Source organism: Rhipicephalus sanguineus, chromosome 1, assembly GCF_013339695.2.
Source record: "Rhipicephalus sanguineus isolate Rsan-2018 chromosome 1, BIME_Rsan_1.4, whole genome shotgun sequence".
Classification (NCBI taxonomy): domain Eukaryota; kingdom Metazoa; phylum Arthropoda; class Arachnida; order Ixodida; family Ixodidae; genus Rhipicephalus; species Rhipicephalus sanguineus.
This window is the reverse complement of record NC_051176.1, coordinates 200,787,281-200,810,817: the sequence shown is the minus strand read 5'-3', so window position 1 is coordinate 200,810,817 and position 23,537 is coordinate 200,787,281. Positions and strand designations below refer to the sequence as shown.

The window sequence follows — 23,537 nt, the reverse complement described above, 5'->3', positions numbered from 1 at the left end:
TTAAGCCCTGATGTCCCCTTACCTCGCTCGAACCATATATGCATCCAATGAGTAAGCGTGGAGAAGGTTAGTCGCGTGTTTATTACCAAGCTGGAACGAACCCCAAAAATAGATCGAAATTGCTTCGTCCACCTCCTGCCAGTCCTATACTTGCGTAGTCCGATCACCACTTTTTACCGGTATACAACATCGTTAAGAAGGCACACACACACACATATATATATATATATATATATATATATATATATATATATATATATATATATATATATATATATATATATATATATATATATTATATTATAGTATGGGCAAAAAGAGCACGGGGCAAACCGTGCATAACATACACTACTGAAAAATGTGCAAGGAGAAGCCCTTAAAGAGGAGTTTTATAGATGATAATGATATTGATGAGTGGCGCGACGTTCGGGAACGAGAGAAATGAAAAGATGAACTGGACAGCTATGTTCATTCTGCAGAGGTCCAAAAAGACATTCTAAATTTGTTCTAGCGGTGGAAGTTAAGAACAACGGCTGCCGACGCCTTCATAATTCGCAAGGCAAATGTGCGCCCCTGCGGCTAGTGCAAGCGGTGCAAGAAACTTTAGCGCGGCGCAGGATATGTGATGCAACAGCGCATGGCGTGCTTAAAGCCGGATAATTTGATTTTTTTTTTTGCCCAATAACATGTGAAAAAATAAACTATAAACTATGTCACAAAAAACTTATAGACTGACCGTATCAGTGCTGTGATACATGAAAAGAATGATATGATAAATATTTTTTTTTCTTCGTTTCGGCTGCTTATACGTATTTCTAAACTACACATGGGGCACGCGGTTCGTTATAATTTTTATCTAGGTTAGTGTATTTACAACAAAGGTAGTAAATTTGGCTTTTTCCCTTTATTTCTCTTGCTGTGACAAGGTGCTACTATGCTGAAGACAGGTGCTACATATCCAGGAGGGTGCACGATTGGCTTTGTCGTTAGAGCGTGCTTTACAATTCAGTAGAGAACGCGGGGAAGAGAGCGTTCTTTTCTCTGCCTCGTCTGTTTTTATTGCGCTCCCTATCGAAACTGAACTCACGCTGCAAATCACTTGCATTGCTGCAATATCTGCTACAAAACGCTCTTGATGATCCCTATTGCATTTGCAGCAAAAATAGGTACAGTTTACCACTGCCGGACAAACGTTCATCGTACCCAGTATGTCCGCTCAACTGTTTCCACCGTGAGCCCCTTTTTACAAGAAACTACCGTAGGCTGAAGTACAATTTTATCCAATCATGCGCCAACAAAGCGTAAATATTTGCCACTTAAAACGCCTTGCTGTCGATTCCATATATGGGCAACACCACCTACATTATTTGCTCGGGCCCCTGTCGGGCCCGATCTGCGGTCCGGTCGAACCGGGCCGGGTAGGTGAAATTTTTTCTCGGGTTCGGGCGGGGCCCGCGTCTCGCTTTGAGTCACCGGGCCGGGTTCGGGCGGATAAACTTGAACGAGTTCCGGGCCCGGGCCGGGCCCCGATCGAGAATCACGGCCCGTGCAGTGCTCTATGTAGCGGTCCATGTAAAAATATGGCTTTTGAATCGTCGTGTAGTATGCTTTGCTTTGTTGGTAAGATATATAGATAGCTTCACAAAGGCATTTTATGAAAAAAAATTTTTTTTTGGATTTAACATATTCAAGCTCCCTGTCTATTCAAGCATATTTAGCAAAAAGAATTGTGTAGTTGTCTTGAGCCGTTCGAAAGTTATGACCATTTTCCAACCCCTCCTAGATGCATTCCAAACTGAAACTGAAGGTTTCTGATTCCACAACACCTGCCATCTCCTCATAAATGTATCTTCTTATACACATTACGTAATGCTAAGTTGTCTAAGTACGTTCTAAAGCTTGTGGGACATGATGTTTTCGTTTTATTTTAAAATTTCCACCACACGGCTGTGGCACTCGGTTGTTTATTTCGCTTGGCTGTCTGCGCTTTTTCGTGTGCCATTTCGAGCTCTCGGACTTAGTTCTTGCCTTTCAAGGTGAAAGTTATAGTACTCCATCAAGTATGGCGAAGTATAGGACGAAAAATAAGCGTCTGCGCAAGTTAGGGAATGAATGTACAGAGCGTGGACCCTCTGTGGAGCACGTGGATGAGAGTCAGATGGAGACGCAAAACGAGCTAGAAAAAAAAAAAAAAAATACGTGCTTCAGCTTGCTCAAAAGGAGATTTCACTTCACAGGAGGTCCCAAGCTACGAGGCTGATGAATTTCAGACATATTGAACGTTTTTTTTTTTATTACATGGTCATTCGGTTCAAATCTTTAAAGACATTTTTCTCAAAACCTGATTTTTTTTTCATCCTACCGTTACGCAAACAGTGATAACTTTCCTTCAAATAAATATTTTCACATAAAACTGCGTATTTTTTTTTTTTTTGATAGGCGGAACTGTGCATTCAAGCAGAATGATTGAACACGAGCGGTAACTTTTTGTACTATGGCCAAATGTGCAAAACAAACCTGCCAGATGTGAAATTCATTAGCGTTTTTATGATAACGCACCTTAGCTTAGAGATGTGGTGATCGCATAGGTTAGATGCACAGAATATTGTCCTCACTAAGTTCCTGCCAAGTCGCCTTTGAACAGCACCAGTTTGTATTTATGACTTGGCGCAACATGCATATTTTGGCACATTTTCATTTTTATAAATTTTATTTTTTACATTTTTAGCAATTTCATCATTTTAAAGTTTAGATTTGCCTCAGCCCTACAAGCCAAAACCATAATTATAACTTGTGGACTAAAACTTGAAAACTTTTTCTCGAAGGTGGTGACCACCTAGTATACGAGAAAAAAAAAAGCAACAAATCGAACTGAACAACCACAAGGTTGTGCGAAGTTTCCCTTTGCTTCGCCTTCACTACCCAGCCGGGTAGCAGAAACTGACTGCAGGAAAAGGCTTTAGTGGGCTGTTTTGACCTGACATGTGCTCTGCAGACCCTACAGGAACTTTTAGAATATTCTCTTTTTCTGAAATTTGCCTTGGCAGCTTCTGGAAAGCGTGCAGAAAGAATGGCAGGTGTCTTAATTGTCAAGCTTCCCATTATTTCTTTGCACTTACTGGGCCGCAAGGTGCTCGATAGCTGACAAATCTATTACAATTTATTCTCGGGGACAAAAGTTTCCGGGGCACGCACACCACGGCAGATGTGAAATTAATGTTGTTTGTATCGTGTTGCCTTTAATTACAGCCAAAGTTGTTTACTGAGCGAGAATTCAGCTTCGTAGATGTCGTGTCCCGGAAATATTGTGCCCAGTAGTGTCCCTCTTTTGTTTGCAACAGGTGAAATAGTAATTCCGGCCTACGTGAAAGCGCCGAATTTTTATTTTCAGTCGTTTTGCATTAATCAAATGAGCGGAAAATTTGGTATATGTTCAGTGAAGTCGTGTAATGTAAGGTGTGTTACATGACTGAAAAATAAATACAACACGGAACCCAAACCCATTCAACCAGCCTATTTTCCCCATATCTCTTGGCTGACGCCACAGAGAAGGGGAAAGAGAATAAAGTTCCCCTTTCGCTATGCTGGCCGTTTCATGGCACTGTGCGGAACTCTGCGCTCGGTGCATCACCAACGGGCCTCTTTTCGAGCTGCATGGAGGTTGAAGAAACCCGCAAGGTTGCAAGTTTGGAGAAACAAAAAATAAAAATGCGTACGTAACACAAAAACGTGCACACTTGACCGGTTGTGCCCCCGTATACCCGTAGTTAGTTTATTTTTCTATAATTCCGCGTTCGTTGATGACGCTCGCATTTGTTCGTAGCCGTTCAGGGAATTTCGTTTCATTTCAATCTGGTGCACCGTCAGTCACTACGCGTCAGGGGTTAAGGTAAACTCTTCGTTGGTAAAATACGCCTGGCACGCAACGATTTTGACGCACCGACATGCACGAGCCGTGCGTTCCGCAGATGGGCGCCACAGTCAAAAGACGAACGCGCGCGCGCGCGACCAAGAGAACATCTTTTGCACCCCCGGCTAGTTTAAACATGGCCGCTCGGGGCAATGTGTCTTGTGGAGTCGACCTGCACTTTGTTGCGGACCTGCCAGAAGCGATAATTTCTGCCGGAAACGCTGGGTTAGTATTTTTATAATCAAAGTGTGAAGTGTTCTGTTACTGCTCCTCAGCGGAACTGCTCCTGTAAAATCGTTGGCAAGTGTTGCGAAGCTGCTAAAAATCGAACGTTTCGCCGACCTTTCTCCCCACGTGTTTAGTCCATTCACTGGAACGGGCTAGCTCTTGCTGAGCTCATATTGCGGATCACGACAGAAAAAGGTGCTAATATATTGCCATTAATTGGGACTTTTGGACGTAGTTTTACTTGCCTGGTATTCTAGCATTTGCTGGTACGTATACCACCTGTCATACATTCATGGAACCCTGTGCGCTTCACGGAAGCCGATGTTGGACCATTGTTGGACTTTTTTTGGTGCACTTGGCGATCCAGAGCTGTACAGGCTGAAGGCGCTTTCATTTTTTCCTTCTGCCATGACTGTGTTTATTAGCGTCGATAAAATTGCGATATTCATTGCGCAAACCACTGTATTTGCTTGTGCGCGCACTGGACTTCAGATTTATCTCTCTTTTACAGCCTTCGTTTGAGCGGTTTTTCACTGTAATCACTGTAAGCTATCACATCGTAGCAGTGCGTAATTTTTGTTTATCTGCATTCAAGTATATGCAGTCTGCATTCACGGATTCATGAGCAGCTTCGAAGACAGTGCGCGTTGCAAATGTGTTCGTAACTTTCTGTATGTAAAGATGTGCGTGCTTATTAACGCCTCGTATCACTACACACACACAATAATGTTGTACTTGCAATGTAATTCATGCTGTTTTTTGTTGTGTTAGTGTGTGCTAGCTTGTTTATTCGTTGTGCTGTTATGCAGTTTCGTGCCATTCACACACGTCGTACTTTGTATGCCGAAAGTAATTGGAATACTCCAGTGTGCGGGTGAACAATTATAATAGAACTGTTTAAGGTAATTCACAAAAGGACTGACATAAACCACAAGTGGTAGCTACATGGAATTATGTGTAGCAATTAGTGCTTCTAGCATTCGACACAATAACCTGACACGTATGTTCCATTGTTAACAGATGAAGTTCTATTCACTCGTGTGCAACTGGTTGTCTGTCAGCCTTCTGATTATATTTTAAGGATAAGGTATTCTAAAAGCAGATGTCAAGCTTTACAATTTTTCATGATAAATACCGATTGTCTTTCCCACATTTTTAAATTACTCGTTATCTGTCACAGACTTATTCATATGCAGGATCCCTCATTTTGTTGCTTTAGCATGCATCCTGTTATCATTGTTGGGCTTTTGGTTCTTTCATTTGCTTGCGTCTGCAGTGGTCTTTTATATTTTTGTAGCTGAATGTTATGCAAACTTTGTGAACACTTTAAGGAATAAATTATAAGGAATTATAAGGGGAAAGATTAAGTACGTATTCGTGTGAAGATGCTATCTAATATTTAAACACTGCAGTGGCTATTGCCATTCTGCTGGCTGCACAAAAATATGGGGGTTTGATTTACAATCCTGAGTACAATCCTGATGGATGACATTTTCTTAAGCAGAGTTAAAACGAAGTATGTAAATTCTTATAGAATTTTTTATTTCTTTGTGGAGCCATATGAAAGTGACTTTATATTTCAATACCAACCCAGTGAGGAAACCTATGTATGTCCTTCTGTCACACAAGATGAATCACTATGAAGAAATAAAATGTATAAAGCTAAGTAAATACTAAGGGAAAATTGGTGGCTGGGGTTTTGACCTACGACTCCATGATCACAAACTGAATGCCTTACCCACTCATCTAAACAGTAGGTGAATAAATCTGAACCATGTGAATGTGTTGTACTGGTGGTGCAAAACAAATGTAAAAGAACAGTTTCTGTGAAGGCTGTATTGAAAGATGTGGTGCTGGTGGAATAAAAGTCCTCTCTAGGACAACATGTAAAGCCAATTTGAACATTGTAGACACCAGGAAAATTTTGACTTCGTGAAACTTCGGTCACGGGATGTACCTTCCGTTGGGGCGTTCCTTCACTGACCAAAATTCCACCCGTCAGTATAGATTACTTCAGAAAGCACTCAAGGAGGCTGCCTAGAGTGGGGAACTACAGCAAGACACTGACAACCACACAACAATGTTTCAGGGAAGGCTGCAATGCACAACAAGTGCGAGAAATACAAGCATGTGGTAGTGAATGTCATCGGGAACTAAGAGCACACTAGTTGTCTCTTCTTTATGGCCTCATGTTGTCCTTGACATTTCAGTGTTGCAACCGCTCTTTTCGTTTCGTGATACTTTCACAGTCTTTCTTGCAGTTGTACCAAACAGTGCTTGCACATCATTTAGATAACTTTCAGAGGAGTTTATTTGTTGATTTTTTCATAGTTGCATGTTATTTATGAATGAATGAATGTACTGATGCTTGGTTTGCTTTCCGCACCATTAGGTACAAATTTGTGGCAGTGGACATCAGCCATCCACGATCGCGGCAAGAATTTCTCCGGCCCAATCCCAAGTCGATGCCCACACCTTTTGCACGTTCAGACCTTGTATTACCATCACAAGGTTGGTGTTATAATCTTCATTATCCTGCTGGATTAAATATGGATACATCAAAGAGCCGGGGGGGGGGGGGATATTAAAGCAGTCTAATGATGGTCTGAGCACTGCCTGGCAATATTAGCAACTAATCTAAGCGTGCAATAGTTTTGGAAGCCAAAATCTGTAATTTATTATTGAGACTGAAGAAGGTTGTTACAGACTAACGGGGCAGAGTCAAAATGAACTCCTAATAATTTTTGTGTGAGTGAAGCTCTATGATAAGCTGCGTGAGGGATTGCACCATCTCTTTCTGCTTTGGTTGGAGGCCTTCGTCATTATTAAAAGAAAGAAAACGCAAAAGGCCATTTAACAAGTTGTGAAAAGGAGCCCCGTTTCTAATAAAAAGAAAGTAGTGACACACGTATTAGCACTGTTTCTCAATGTTCAGTCAGTGAGTCAGCATTCAAGAGAGCTATTTGCTACTTTTATAATTAAAACTTTCAGGATGAAAAACAAGCTGAGCTCATCATGTGTGTGCTTGCAAAAAGCATAGACAGGTGATCAGACCAGCTCGTCAAGCATTTTTTGTTCAAAGACTATTTGAGCCCGTCATGTTTTGTGCTTCTTCCAATGGTGTGCGTGTATCTTGTGTTTGTTTCTATATAACATCAGATATCACAAACATCTGACAAAGAGTAGAGTTGAGAGCACAGGGTTTTGGTACGTTGCCAGTCATCAACTTCAGAATGACATCCTTCTAGTACCTGCTTCAAGTTGTGCTGGGGGAATAAAGAAAAAAAAAACAACCCTGAAATGTGGTGGATCTGAGAGCTCATCCTCTTTGAGTGGGGATGATCTTGCTGATATCAGATGACAGTGGGGTGCAGTTAAAAGCCGCTAAAAAAAATCCGATAAACATTCGCTGGTAAAATTTTTGACAATTCGGATTTATCCGATAAACTGATTTCAAGGGCCGATATGGCCTGGTTCTGTTCTTTATCGAAAGGGAAAGTTCTAAGCGCTCATTGATACATCTTATGGTCTGACTGATTTAAAGTTTACCGCACGTAGCTGTGTTAGGCGACGTAGCTGTATTGTGCTCCGACTCAGCTTCCTACATGTAGAAGCTTCACAAGGACTTGCAACTCTCCAACCCCGAATTCAAGGTGCTTCACTTCAAAGATGCGTGCCACCTACTCAACAACGCTCAGGAGGATGGAATCAGGACTAGCTCGTTTAACGTAGTTCACGATTTTGTTGTTCACTTTCCTGCCCTGTTGAAGTCGTCGCGGGAGCTGTGCCGTAAGTTTGGTCTTGTGTGCTTGGCCATGGGCATGTCCATCAAGTCGCTGAAAACCGTATGTCCATCGAGGTGATTCTTTTTTTATGAAGCTCTAGAAGATATTTTGGACTACTGGCACGCCATTTTGTCTTTCTTGAAAAGCGACAAAGCCAAGGGAACAATGTGTGAGAAGCTCAAGAGTCTTATTTCATCGCCTGAAGCTGGGCACGACTTGCTCGTTAAGATGAGGTTTCTGAAGACCAATTCGTGTGCCGTGCTCTCAGTCATTAAGGAACTTGAGGCAGAGAGTACCCTGGTACACCAAGTTTATCCCTTACTGGGGGTTTGTTTGCACACACTCACCAGTCAGTGGCGTGATCCAACCGAGGTCTTCACATCAGATGTCACAAGTCTGTTGGACCTCCTTGACGAGACTGGCCGCTTAATGACTGTTACAGACTTTCACGGATACTACGCTGCTGTTGCCGAAAAGTGGGGACAGACATCTGAGAGGAACCTGTGCGATCAACTCCAATACACCAAAGAATCGTTTTGGTACTGTGTTCAAATTGTGAATCCAAATGTGAAGCATGAGCTGCCCTGCCTAAATCATAGGTTTCGAGGGCCTCGAAACCTATGCGCCTATTTTTCAATTAGTGCTTCTTGAAACTGACGACATGAGCCAGCTCCTGAGTGATTTTGCGAACTGTCGGTGCTATGAAATATGTAACATTGTTGAACCTCTGTCATTTTGGAGACTTCAATGTCCAGTGGTCAGTGCTTTCTCGCTGCACGCTGCGTCTTCTGGCGCTTCCTGTTTCTAGCGCTAACGTTGAAAGGGCATTTTCAAAGCCGAGAGTTGTCGGTCGAAAGGAGCACGCTTCGATCAATGACAGCAACTTCACGAAATATGCTTGCGTGTTTTACAATAAGCTTTAAGCATAAAGTTGTTATACGTACAAATATAGGTGTTTTGTGTTCAAGTATTTCGCTTGTGCGTATATGTTATTGTGAATTCGAACCTTCTAGAAAAAAAAATGTGCTTCGTGTATTTTGATGTTTTAGTATTCAGATATGAATTGATCTAAGTTTTTGGGCTTTTGAGAATTATGCAACACTCCGAATTTCGGAGAATTGGGGATTTACAAGAAATAAACTCCGATAAACACCAAATTACTGCCAAAACTATAAACTCCGATAAACACCCGCCGATTTTCAAGAAAAATTAACACTGAAAACGCGGAGCCCTACATACAAAATGTTGCGCTGCATGAAGTGATATCTTCATGCTGAATTGACATTCACCATGTAGATGTTACTTTCTATTTTGCAAGTTTGCCTCTTGTGTAACAGTAAAGATTGAACAACAAAATAAAATATGATTAACTGTCACCATAGTAGTGGCAGTATTGGCATTCATGTGTGGCAATGATAGCATCATATACTGTGCATTTCAGATTGGAGCTCCTTGGTGACCCTGAGGGTTTCCAAATGGATTGATGTGGATTCGCCTGTTGAATCCTTCAGGAGAACATGTGAGAAGGTAAGCACAGTGCTTGCTGGTATGCCTTTTTTTCTTTTCCCAGGCATATGATACCTGTTTATGTGGGAGTGTCTGAATTCCGGTGTGGAAAGTGGACTGGCCATTTGTGGATGTGTGTTGTGTATATATCCCTTGAACCAATTGTGATTTTTTTTCCCCCATGTAATAGCATTTTCCACTCCGTTCTGTCCAGCATGGTTTTCAAACAGCCTCACTTTGAAAAACCGCACCAGCTTTCCAAAAATACTGCACAACCCTCTCCACCTTATCGTAAGGCCAGTTGCCCACAGACACCACAATTAGTAAACGAAATGGCTACACAGGCTGTTTTATGTCGAAATGAGAACAGAAAAAGCCTGTAAATGTCTGGGACATATTAACAGGATATTAAGGGTGTAGCTCCATGCCTCTCAGTTGGAGTTTGCATGATGTACTTGCAGATGGCAACTGTAAAAGGTGCCTTAACTGCACCTTTTGTGAGCTATTTAAGTTCTTGTGTTTAGTGAATATGATTTTACAAGCCCCGATAGCAACCTATTTGTGATCATGTTGCATTGAATGCCTCAAATATGGATGCAATAGACATGAACATGGTTACCACTTGAATGGGTGGGACACGATTAATCGATGTAGCAGCACAGCAGGGGCGTAGCCAGGGGGGGGGGGGGGGCTTATGGGGCTTCAGCCCCCCCCCCCCCCCCCCCCGAAATTTTTCGTGCTCTCATACATCACCGACCAGGTGCGTCACCCGGGGGAGGGGATTTATTGGGCTTCGGCCTTATTATTATTATTTATTTAATTATTTATCTTTTTCAGACCCTCAAAATGTTAGCAAAAGCAAGTTTGATATCGGGCTCTACACAGATGCCTCAAAAATGGATGATCAGACAAAACATAACTGCTAACTTCTCAGATTCCTCCGCCAGGCTACACGTTTAAGTCTATGATCGATTTGAAGCAGAAACGAAGGTTTCAGGTGGCTTGGCTGGACAGGTGCCGATGGCTTAGCTACTCAGCGCTTCAAGAGGGTGCGCTTTGCCGAGTGTTTGTCCTTTTTAGCAGAAGTGAGGTTGGCAAGGGCCAACATGCACGCTGGGGCCCTCGTATCGAAGCCATTTCAAAAATGGAAGCACGCCCTCGAAGTCTTTGGTGCACATGAAGCGACCAAATATCACACTGACGCTCAGCTGGTAGCCGATAATTTTCTTCAAACCTTCTCAGGATGTGTGCCCAGTGTTGTTGATCAACTGGACCATGGCAGGCAAATTCAAATAAGAGAGGACCGAAGGAAGTTAGAGCCTATTGTTGAGACTGTTCTCTTTTGCGGGCGGCAAGGTCTGGCTCTCCGTGGCCATAGAGACAGCGGACCCATGGATTCAAGCACAGCCTCCTCTACAAATACAGGCAACTTCAGAGCGCTGCTTCGCGTGCCAGCGGATTGTGGCGACACAGCCTAAAAAAAGCATTTGGAAATTTGCCCAAATAATGCCTCGTATTGAAGTCCAGATGTACAAAACGAGATTATAGAAACCTCTGCTGCAATCATTAAGGAAAGCCTAGCCGAAAGTAAACGCTGCAGGCTGCTTCTCCGTACTTGCTGGTGAAACGAGGGATATTGCTGGTATCGAACAGTTTACTGTTTGTGCAAGGTACGTTCATAAGGATGCAAACAAAATCGAAGAAGGGTTCTTAGGCTTTGTGCCAATTCATGACCAGAGTGGCCGGGCCCTCGCCGACACCATCATAAGGTTCCTTATAGACATGGGAATTAACATGTAGCATCTCCGTGGTTAAGGCTACGATGGTGCAAGCTTGATGGCCGGAAAAACGAATTGTGTTCAAGCTGCTGTTCGTGAGAAATATCCGGCCGCACTCTATGTACTCACTGCGCGTGTCACTCCCTTAATCTAGTTCTGTGTGCGGCATGCTCCGTCGCAGACATCCGAAATTGTTTTGGGACTCTAAAGGCGACGTCAATCTTTCCCGTAAATATTCTAGCCGCTTACACGTTTTGCGAAAAATGATAAGTTTGAGCTGTCCTGAGTCTACAAGGCAGCGCCTTTTGGGACTATGCGAAACGCGCTGGGTCGAGAAGCACGATGCAGTGCTTTCATTTGTGAGCTTCTTTGAGCCGTTGATCGCAGCACTAGAGGAGATTAGGTTTAACAGAAATGGCGAAAGTGCAGTGCAGGCAAACAGTCTAATGTTGGCACTCTTGTCACCAGTGTTCCTTGTAAGCCTGCATGTGACGGAGCACATGTTAGCACTGACTTTGCCACTGTCAAAGAAGCTGCAGACGAGGAGTATCGACATGAGCGCTGCCATTGAGGACATAGAAGTGGTACAGCAGACAATTGAAAGTGACCGCAAGAACACGAATGCTCTTTCTCAAAAATATTTGCGCAAGTGCAGGCATTGGCAGAAAAACTGAATGTGGAGATGACCAGCCGTCGAGCCAGTGTCCGGAAGCAAAACCTTGGGAGCAATGCATTCGAAAGCGCGGAAGAATATTTTCGCAGAACCCTGTTCATTCCGTTCATGGACCACGTACTAGCCCAGTTAAACCAACGGTTCGAAAAGCACAGGGCACTTCTAAAGGACTTTTCATTAATTGTACCATCCGCAATACCACCAATGCAAGATGATCAGGAGAAAGGAGCAGAAAATCTCCTGACCGTTTTTGCGCATGACGTCGAAACGAGGGCTAGTTTTGGAGAACTGCGACTATGGTGGACAAAGTGGGCGAACAAAGCAGCAAACCAGTGCCCCAGCACCGGAGCCGATGGCCTCTCTCATTGCGACAGCAGGTTCTATCCGAATGTGTACAAGCTACTCCAGATTCTAGTCACCCTTCCAGTGACCACTACCAGCGCAGAGAGAACGTTTTCAAGCATGAGGTTACTTAAGGACTACTTACGCTCCACGATGTCTGAGGAACGCATGGTTGGCGTGGCACTTCTGTACGCCCACAGAAATGTCGACATCAGCGTGTCGGAAGTCATTGACCGCTTCGCTAAGCTTCCTCGCCGGGTCAACTCTGTCTTTTCATACCGAGCAGGACAAAAATCAGCGAAAACGAAAGGAAAAGACACTGCTGTTCCAGAGTTCAGGTCAATGAGCCCGGACGCTATATTACTGTTAACCGCCTTTTAAAGCCGCGGGGATTTTGTACCTGTTAGCAGTTAACACCGTGACCAGGGCTGGGCAAAGATACTTTGAAATTGTATCGCGATACGATACAAGATACTCAGGCTAGAAGTATTTGAGATACAGATACAAGATACTACAACACTGATTGTATCCGATACGATACATTCCAATTGTATCTTAAGATACTTCGATACATTCGCAAATTTGTTATTATATATCTATATGATGCAGCACTAAGTGCCTCTACACGAAAATGTTCACTTGAAAATGTATTAACTGCGACCAATTTTATTTCATTTGAATGAATGTGCGTGAGTATCTCAAAAGTTTTTTTACTTCTTGCTCAAGGTATTTAGTTTCATTCCGAAGCAATTTAATGGCATTGCTTTAGCTGCTTAACTTCACATCTCTTTACACACATCGCTGATAGCGGTTTTTGCTTGTCGCTTTTGTAATTGATGGGACTCGCTGCTCTGCTTGCCGACCAGCTAGCGGGTTGCCATGTAATCATAAGGACTTCAATAAGAAGCCGGCGCACAATGGTGCAAATACCACTGTGGAGTTCTACATTGCCTGAAACGTATTACGGTTTTCGCAATAACGGATCACCGGACGTGTACGTCACTAAGAACATGTGCCGCCTAGAAACGATTCTGTCGTATTGTACAGTGGCACAAAGCGCCACCGGACACCACCGCTATTCAGACTAATGCGACTTATAGCTCCGATTACCTGGTGATTAGTAACAGTAAAAGAATTTAGGGAAGTCTAAACAGGGAAAACAAAAATATCTAAGTAAAATAGAAAAGCGGTTGCGTAACAGCCCCAGCGAATAAGCATAGAAACACTGTACAGGCAGCAGCCCCAAGAGCTAGTGATAATTGTTGCGTTTGACGTCTCAAAACCACGATATGATTATGAGGGATGCTGTAATGGAGGGCTCCAGAAATTTTTACCACCTGGGGTTCTAAAACGCAAATATAAGTACACGGGCCTCTAGCATTTTCCCTCCATCGTAATGCGGCCGCCGCGACCTTCGGGACAGAAGTCAAGCACCATAACCACTAGACCACGGTGGCGGGTAACCCCTAATAGTATGAGAATTAAATTCAGTGCCTATGGAAAATAGCGTAAAACGGCTCGTTCGGACGCTCATGAGAAAAACTGAGCATTTGGTAGAACAATGCTTCTCGAATACATTTGCTAGCATACTTAAAATGAATCCTAATAATTTGTGTTATTATAATGGAAACTCAGTTTCACGATTTTACTTAGTAGTAAGCAGAATTTTTGTTACTGTGCACACCAGGCGCGCCCGGATTATAATATATTTGCTCCCAACATCGCCTTTACATAACAGTAAATTCAAGTGGACTAGGAGTATGTAAACAGTAGTAGAAATGACGCAGACAGTTAAAAGCAAGAATAAATCAGAGAGCTTACCTTGGCAGCGCGTTAAAGGCATATTGCAGTAAGGAGACCGGAAAGAAACTATATAGAAAAAAAAATCATATGTAATGTACGGATTGTAAAAGGAGGACAGCTAAGAAATAACTTCTGCTAATAATCAAATTATGATTTTAAAGCTCTTTGAATAAAAGAAGGAGAGACGTACGCCAAGATAGCTGTTATGTGAATGCTTGTTCTGTTAGATCCACCATCGGTACCGGTGGTGCTATAGCTGTTGGAATATTATTTGCATATAGGTTAATCTTGGTGCATGTAAGTCAAACTTACATCCACGAGATCCTTCAAATCTCCGATGTGTGAAAGCCACTAGACGCAATGCGATCCCCCATGCTTGCATTCTTCAGAATTCGTAACGAAGCACCGCGCAAGACAAAGTTCGCTAATGGCACGGAAGCATCAGATTGTGTGCGAGAGGCGCCGTGCGCATTGGTGTACGCGGTACAGGACAGTTGCTAAGTGCCAAGTGTCACTTGAGGAGAACTTCTTCTTGGCCTAGTTGGTATTGCTTGCTGTATGACATACTGCCGCTTTTGTCGTCCTGTTCGTGTCTCCCTTGTGTGTGTGTTTTTACTAGCGGCAGTATGTCATACACCAAGTGTCACGGTACTGACACAACTAAAAAGAAAAAGCGATAAAACAAAAGGTCGGCTGGGCGTACGTTCGCGCGCATGTCTATCGAGACGACGCGAGCGCCACTGCGTGACTCTGCTCCGCCAATAGGGACGCTCAGAGCTGATCCTCTATTCTCGCGGCAAAACTATGATGGAAAGATGAAATAATGTCACTGCCTTTAGTTTTATTCTGGTGATTTAGTGGCAGCCGTATCAGCTTGAGAAGCGTCGTTCAGCCAACGTTTATTGTTTCGCACGGTGATGATGCGATCGCAGTATCTTGTATCTTAAGATACACGATACATTCTTCAATGTATCGGAAATACAGATACTGATACACCTCTTGCGAGACGTATCGCGATACAGATACAAGATACCCCAAGAGTATCTAAGATAGTATCTAAGATATATGCATCTTCGATACTGCCCAGCACTGACCGTGACCTAACGAGCATGAGCTACCTCAAGACAATCATTTGCAGTTTTTAGACATTAACTTGTCATTAAACGCTACACATTCGTGCTGGATGTACAGCCCCCGTGCACGTAAAGACCTCCTGCCGTACGAATCTGCACACTTGAAAACCGTGAAAAGAGCCATTGCGACAATGTGTCTCCGGTCTGTGTTGTTGAAGTCGTGCGAGCACATCATGGACGACAGTTTTCAGGAGCAGATTTCAAGGCTGGTGACAGCCGGTTTCCCTTTGGCGGTCTTAACCAATGTGTCCGAATCTCTACTCCGGCAGCTAAAAAGGATGCACCAGGCAGCCCGAGGTTGTGCAGAAAAAGAAACCGCTGGTTCTGCCTTACATGCGCAAGATTGCCCACAATTTGAAAAAAGTTGCAAACAGGCATGACGTTCCAGTGGTCCTCTCGGCACCCAACAAGCTCACGAAGCTTTGTGCCCGCATTTCTTCGCAAAAAGCCAAGCTTTCATGCGAAAGGAAGCACGCCCAGCCAGTTCTGCGTTGCATGGTGGGCGTTGTTTATAACATTCCGTTGAGCTGTGGCAAGTCGTACATAGGCCAAACAGGCCGCTGTGTTAATGATAGCCTTAGGGAGCATATATTATCAATTAAGAATGGTGTGGGTTCACACCTGCCGTTCCATAGTGCTTCGTGCAGCTGCGCACCGCTGTTCGGAGAAACTTGTGTTATAGGACGAAGCAGGGAAACGTTAACACGTGAAGTACTTGAGGCATATCACATACAGAAAAAGGGTAATGAATGCGTCACTGTGCCGTCGATCACTTTGTACAAGAAGGAATGCTTATTTTTAGATAGCGCGGTGCGATAGTTTTTTTCTGTGTTTTTTTTTTTTTTGTGCTATGTGATAGTCGCTTGTGCTGCGCCCCATCTTTGTGCACATATCTGGAAGCATATATATTTGGGTGATGTGAGAAAAATAAGCTAGTTGACTAATGCCCTATCCTGTCTTCTCTTTTTTTTCCTTGCTTGTCTCAGTTTCGCCACAAATATTTTATTAAGGTATGCACCAACTCGCCCAACGTCACACTCTGCTAAAACCTAATATAAACTTACAAATACGGGCATCAGGTGGACATTAACAGCCAATCGACAGCTTCACCTTGTTCACTGAGAGGTCGGCATACGCGGTGTTACCAAACAAATTCAGCTATTGGGAAGCAGTACTAGCGGCATTGTTTGTTACTTTCATTTGTCCTTTTTGTTCTTTATTGCTTTTTGAACTAGAAGCGACAACCCTCCTTTTATATTGAGTGCACAATAGTGGTTCGCACTTTTAAAACAGTTTTGAAATAGCTTCTTTCGTTATTTCTGCGCTCTTCCTTTATAGTTCTGTCCACATGGTGCATACGAGGCAGCAGCTTGGCCCAAGGACATACAGTGAAACCTCGGTAATACGAATCTCACGGGACCACCAAAAATATTCGTATCATCCGAAATTCGTATCACCAGAAAGCATGGAAAATTAGCACGCGGCAAAAGAAAGCTGGCCTACATTTTCATTTATTGTTTGTCAGGGCTGCGGCAACGCCAGGAAGAATCCTGAATTATTCTCAGTTTAGTTTTTAGATGTCGGCAATCATACCGGCACTCGTAAATATACGGCCCGTACGCGCGCATTTAATTGATGAACCCAGTGCGCTGTGACTCGCGACACTCGGAGGCCGTGACGTGTCTCTGAAGGTTTAGTCTGACCGTAAGAAAAGTGTTTTTCTTACACCGTGATTCTGACGATTTGGCGGTGTGGCGCGCATGCCCACGCTTGCGTTCCCGCGCTCGCACGTGCTTGGCGCGTCTTCCGCGACAGTGCGGACAGCACAAGGAGGTTAAGCACCTCTTCGAACCTGGGCGGTAGTGAGCGTTCGTATCAAACGTCGCCGGGTGAAAATCGGTTCGCAACAACCCTACTCCATTACATTGAGGCCAATGGGCCTTGGCCGGGACCAACGAAAAATTCGTATCACCCCGAAATTCGTATGAGCTGTGATCGTATCACCGAGGTTTCACTGTATCAGTTTATGTGATTGTGCAGCATGTTCTTTTGCCTTATGTATAGTGATCATTGCTTAGTTCCGTATATTGATTGAATATTTAAATATACATTTGTGATGTTTTGTGTAAGCATACTGTGCACTGTTTACGGTGACTTATGTTTTGCCCGTATTCGAGGTGTACTTTCCCATTCTTGTTTTTCCCTCGCCACATCATTTGTGCAAAAAGATGAACATTTTTCGTAAACAATCTGCATTAAAATATTTGATCTCGTCCTGGTTATTTTGTGGACTTCATTTTTTTTTTTTGTTATCAGGCGCTTCTTCAGTTTAAAACTGATGCAGTTCCAAAGCTTACGTGATATTTGCCGTACTTCTTACACACACACAAAAAATACAAATTTGAAAAGATTGAAGACAGTTATCCCTGGAAAGATTTTGCGGGCCTGCCAACATCATACTTTTATGAAAAAACACATTTCTTACTCGTTCTTGACAGTGCGCAGCATTCAAGAAGTGATTTGCAGCATCTAATACAAATTGTCGCCGGTAATACATGTTATTCATATACTTAGTCGTTCGAAAAATTCAATGAGGAGGTCGCGCTCCAACGTGAGCCCCCCCCCCCCCCCCCCCGAACAAATTTCCTGGCTACGCCACTGCAGCACAGCTGTGTGAACTTGAGACCTCTGTTGTTTACAGTATAGTTTGTGGTTTTTCATTACGTTGAAGGTCATTATTATTTACTGAGAAACTCTGGATAAAATATTAACACACCAAACATATTTTTTTTGTGTGTACGAGCAGAGGAATTAGTTTTCAGTAAGAGTGGACAAGTCTGAACTACATAAGGTAGGTTTCAATGCATTTCCTCCTTTTTTTTTTTTTTTGTAAGATTTAGTTATAGCTTGGTGGCATGAGGCATTCAGTGCAATGAAAGAAACAAAGTTACTGAAAGGGAGGACATTGTAGATAGTGGACAGGTTTAGCTCTTGCCCTGTGTGCTGTCTTCCTTTTCCTCCTTCTCCTCAATCCTCTGGTCTTGATGAGTATAAACAGTTTGGATTATAAACCAGTCCCCTAAATGGCAAGTCTCGGTGAAAGCTTGGCTAGTTAACGGTATCGATAGTAAAAATACAACAGATTTTTTAAATATTTCAATTATGCTTGTTAAAGGGGCACTATAGAGAAAACTGATTTTTCTCGTATTAGTAAATTACTCTTTCACAATATCAAAATCGCCACGCTTACCGCGAGATGACACTTGGTAAACGAGCAAACTGACAAAAAGAAAATACAGGTGGTTCACCACCTTGAAGTTTCTGCACCAATCGCCCTGACGTCATAGATTTTGACGGCATGTATGGGGACCTACGTAGTTCCTAATCGGTAGAAATGAAGTACATTGTCCTCTGAAGGGGCCAGAGAGTTAACATAGCAAGTGTCAGAAGATTTCGTTGGGCCACTGTCACCAAAATACGAAAAATACACTTTGAAATCTGTGTCGTCACGCGCAGACATTTGGGCGCGAAATTTAAAAGTGAAACTTTGACCGTGATTTTCTCCTCTATTATTAAAGCTATGATGATGGAACGTAACGACATTAGACTTTTCAGAGTAAAATTTATCAATATGAACTGATTCATTGTTTCACTTTAGTGTCGCTTTAAACACCACTAGGGGCATAGCCAGGATTTTATTTAGAAGGCGGAGGTCGGCGTTTAAACCCTCATGTGTGTGTCTGTATGCATGTTGGTGCCAAAACACAAGGGTTGTAGAAAACTGACTGTTTTGTTGCAAGGGTGCAGCAATGAATGCGATAGCAACAAATTCGAATGTTATGCAATGTAAGGCTGACAGCTTTAGGAGCAATATGAATAGTAGTAAACATGAGCTTGCTAAGTAAGCAAGTGTGCTACGGCATGGCCCAACCCATATGAAGACAGAGACTCAACGCCCATGACAAGTCGCGAGTAGAATGGTGCTCTTGATGACAAGTGCCTAACCAGCCTTCGTCAGACCGGTCCACCGGCCACAACGTTAGTAAATAAATTGTCCGTTGTTTTTGTTTGTTAATCTGTTGTATCTTCAATTTCAACTATATGTATATGCGCACACACATATGTATACATATACGGAGCATGACAGTGACTGCAAAAATGTGCCTGGATTGTCCATGTAATTGCTGCCGAATTAAAAAATGGGGTTGAAGAACTCTCTTCTTAGGCCAATCATCACCATATTGTTCATCACTTTTTCTTTTGTACATTTCTCTGTTGTAAGGGCTACAGTTAGCGTGCAATTTTTAATTATTTTGCAGTTGCTTTCACAATTGTCTACCCTAAAAGCTGCTCTGAAATAGCCTAGGCCAGTAGCATCACTGCCATTGCACTTCTAAATGGCTAACAAAAAGCCTAAACTCAAAACCATTCTCGTAGGGCACAAAATTCATAAAAGCCTTATTTGTGCTGTGCTCCTGGGAAATTCTATTGTCCATACAGCCAGGCACACTTATGAACTTTTGATGCCATTTTTATGAGTCCATTTCTTCACCAAAGTTTGTGTCAACAAAACCTATCGTTCTTATATTTGATAAGGTAATTTTCTATAGGCCTTTTTCTAGAACGAAATCATACATTATTCAGAATGTTACTGTGAACTCAGATTTTTTAGTTGCCTTTCTTCTTACATAACTATTATTTTTAACGCAGTGTGCAAGTGCAAATGTAGTGGTATCAACTGACAATTTTAGAAGGGTGGAATGGGTTTTGGCGAACAAGATATATAATATAAGGCTAAAAAATGCCAAGCTTTCTTTTATTTTGTAGTTTTTATTATGAACGAATGTCAACCTTGTTTTTGGACAGCCAAGGCTTTAAAGGGGTACCGACACCTTTTTTCGAAGGCGAGTTTACTCTGCCATACAAATCTCCTCTATACACAGATGGCTCTGAGCAAGTGAGAAGCTCAGCAAATGCTGATAAGATATTTTAATTCGATATTAAAGTCAATTTTTCCATGGCGCACCTACTGACATCGATACTAGCTTGACGTCAGGCTACAGTACAAATTCTGGTGACATCACTGCAGCAGTCTAGCTAGTTGCGATGACGTTAGGTACCAACACTTCCAAGATGGCCGCTTGTGCATCACTGAAACTTCCAAAATGGCCGCTTGTGCGTCACCAATGGAGCCACGGTGCGGAGTGGCCGTGGAAACGTCACTATATATTGTGCGAGCACGTGACGAGAAGCTCATACCCGTGTTGTGACGTCAGGGTACAGTATGAACCGAAACTAGCTTTTAAAAACATACTGTAATTACTTTTTCAGGGCGCACTTGCGCTTAGCACTACCTTTTCTAGGCTCTTGAGGGCTTGACCCTTCATTTGGCGCAAAAAAAAAATGACAACTGAAAATATTTGTGTCAGTACCCTTTAAGAAATTACGCAATAATAAAAAACTTGGCCCCTGGTGCTATACTATTGCTCCAAAAATGTTTTCCTACTTTTTAACCCTTTCTCTACTGAAGATAAGCTGAGCTCGTCCACACGGTTTGTACCACTCCCATTGAAGATGAGCTGGGCTCATCCAGGCTGAAATGAGCTTATGGGGCCGCCACAGTTAAGCTACCGTGATTCATTTAGCAGAGTTCTCTTTTGGCTCAGACAGATGGAGCAGTAAAAATTTTAAAAATGCAGCTCAAAGCATGCATTTTGCCCAAGAAAGGACTTGATTCTGCGAACCGGGGTTAGAAAATGGCGTCCTCCTTAGCGCACAAGCCGCGTGCACCTGCCGGCAACAGTTCTGTTCAGAAAAAAAAAGAAGAGAAAGAAAACATGCTTGCTTGCCGAAGTTTTGTGGGATGAAGAATAATTTCAGTTATCTTGCGAGTGTGGCAGTGACGGCACAGAGCAGCGTATTTTCTCCAAATCACCAGATTCAGATGACCACGTATAAATGCTTTGGCAGAGGTAAACAAACCACCACCTGCGCGTCCAAGGTTATTTTTTTCAGGGGCTCCCTCGTTTCTGCACCTTATTTTTTAAATTTCAAGGAAACATCTTCTGCACCATAGACTGGAGAGGTTAGGGCACTTTCCATGGTGTAGTGCAGTGAAGTTGAATATTCTGAAAAAGAATATTTTGCTTGTATCTTGCGAATAATGCACCCTTAAATAGATTTGTCAGTTGTTTCACGACACATGAAATCAAATAAGCAAATAAAAAAAATCTGTCTTTTTCTATCGTTTTTGGCCAAGAAACTCTGTAGAGAAAGGGTTAATTTAAATGTTGAGCCCTTAGTTTAAAAAATTCACCTTTGTGGGCTGTGTAGTGCAGATAAAGTGTACTTACTGCGAGAGCATGGCACTGTGGGTTTATATGTTAAATGTTATAAAAAATCTTAAGACCCAGCCTCTCTTTATTCGCGAAGCTGAAACATTCTGTAGTTGACATATTGTCCCCAGTTAGTTGTTGAATTGATAATGCAATTTCCTGGGCTGCAGCTCTCATCTATTGGCTGCATTCTCCCTTTTTTTTCTTCTTTTCCTTTTTTCCTTCAGTTTTTTTTCTTTATTTGGCCTCTGACTTCCGAAGCTTTCACTGAAAAACATCAGCAGAAAAGTGAATGGCTTGCCTCCTGAAACCTTGACAAGATTGTGCTCTTGCATTGTATTCTATGATAGTTGGTGCCTTGTGATGCCAAAAGTATGATGTAGCTAATTGTATATTTGACTTTTTGAAAACTTTGTGTGGTGCAAATTTTAAGGGTATAACAAAATTTACTGTTGTAAGATATGTTTGTGTGCTATGCATTGTGATGTTTTGGTCCCACTGAATGGGAAGTCTGTCCATATTGTGTTTGCAGGTGCTATACCAGGAGCTCTGCTTTGCAGCACATGTGGGTGTGCCAGCCATTCTTGTGGATGTGCACAGCAGGCATTGTGTTAACCTGGCTCGAATGCTGCACAATTACATAATGGCCTCTACTGCCTACCAGGTATGTTTAGTGTTCCTGTGGGTGTGAACTTCGCCTCTGGTTTAATGGCCTGTGTAATAGTGAAGTCCAGGGGAGCTTACTTGCTGGTTTATGCTGTTCATAATCACATACCTGCCAAGTCTCCCGCATTTCCTGCGAGACTCCCGGATTTGGACCATTTCTTATGTTAGTATGGTTGGCAGGAAAATCCCCTGGAAATTGAAATTTCTGGGCGTGATCTGTCCACATTGCCAAAAATCCAACGCAATCCGATCCGGGCTTTTCGCGAACCCATCGCGTATAGCATTATGTAAACCAATTTAGGAGGGGTTGGTGTAAACGTACAGTAGTATCTCGGTGATGCGAAACTGTCGAGCGAAGGCCGAGAGCAGCGTGCTGGAAGCTACGTGCAGCGGCCAGCGCACACACTGTCAGAACTGTGATTGATGTTTGACACAACTGCTGTGTACGAAAGCACAGTCGCTCTTGACACGATCATGTATGGCGACGACGAAACTGATGGAACTCCGAAAGCGCAAGCGCGTCCCAACGCTCACTCAGTCAAAGCGACGCTGCTCCGCAAACGCGGCAGATGTGATCATAGACAGAAACAACCGATGTAGTTTTGAAGGCATGTGCACGCCCAGCGCATGTGGATTGAAAGCTGAACTACTGTTTGCCACAACCTTGCACGAAACAACGGTCTCTGTTACTAGTACACCGTGTGTGTCTTTGTGCTCTTGTCTATGTCTTTAACACGCAACAGTGTATGAGTAATGGCAGACCAACAAGCCCAATAGATACACTTCTAAAGCGGTCTCTATTGACGCGATCATCGGTAGTGACTACGAGCTCCGAAGGTACGCGGCTAACGCAGCGATAGATTAAAGGCAATAAAGTCGTAAAAAAGGCACGAAGCGTTTTGGCGTTCCTGTCGATCTTTGCTTACGACTATGGTGGAGCAAACTTTGGCACTTGGTTTTCAGTTGGCCTCAAGCGAAGCTTAAATATGACGCGCGCTTTCGCGGCAGCCAGCTGTGCCGTCCCTTATTGGTCCGTGTCCCAGAAAGGCATACGTGAGTTCTTTCGAGGGAAATAAATATTTTGTGCGTATATCGTGGTTTGAAAACAGATTTTGCTAGTTTTTTTTGTATGAAATTTCGGGCGATACGAACATTTTCGCTCCCCCTTGAGATTCGTATCACCGAGATTCTATTGTAGTTTAGAAACCCTACGTGTGTTGTTTGTTCGGCCACTCTAAGCCATTATAAGACCGATGTTTACGCTTATGGGGCTGTTCGAGACTCCCCGTTTTTGGAAATCTTCCGGATTCAGATTCCTTGAACTTGACAGGTATGATATCACGAATGATTCGTTCAAGGTAACATAACATAAAGTGAC

The 23,537-nt window shown here is 43.0% G+C and overlaps 1 protein-coding gene across 1 annotated transcript in view; it reads left to right on the top strand.

The window, feature by feature from the left end:
- Positions 1-3,844: 3,844 nt before the first annotated feature.
- The window catches only part of LOC119405323 (protein arginine N-methyltransferase 5-like), a gene marked incomplete in the record, with an annotated part of 87,508 nt that continues 67,815 nt past the window's right edge, over positions 3,845-23,537 (top strand). Inside the window, 4 exon segments of the mRNA XM_037672156.2 lie at positions 3,845-4,135; positions 6,531-6,649; positions 9,365-9,450; positions 22,026-22,157. Coding sequence (XP_037528084.1) covers positions 3,945-4,135; positions 6,531-6,649; positions 9,365-9,450; positions 22,026-22,157 — 528 coding nt within the window.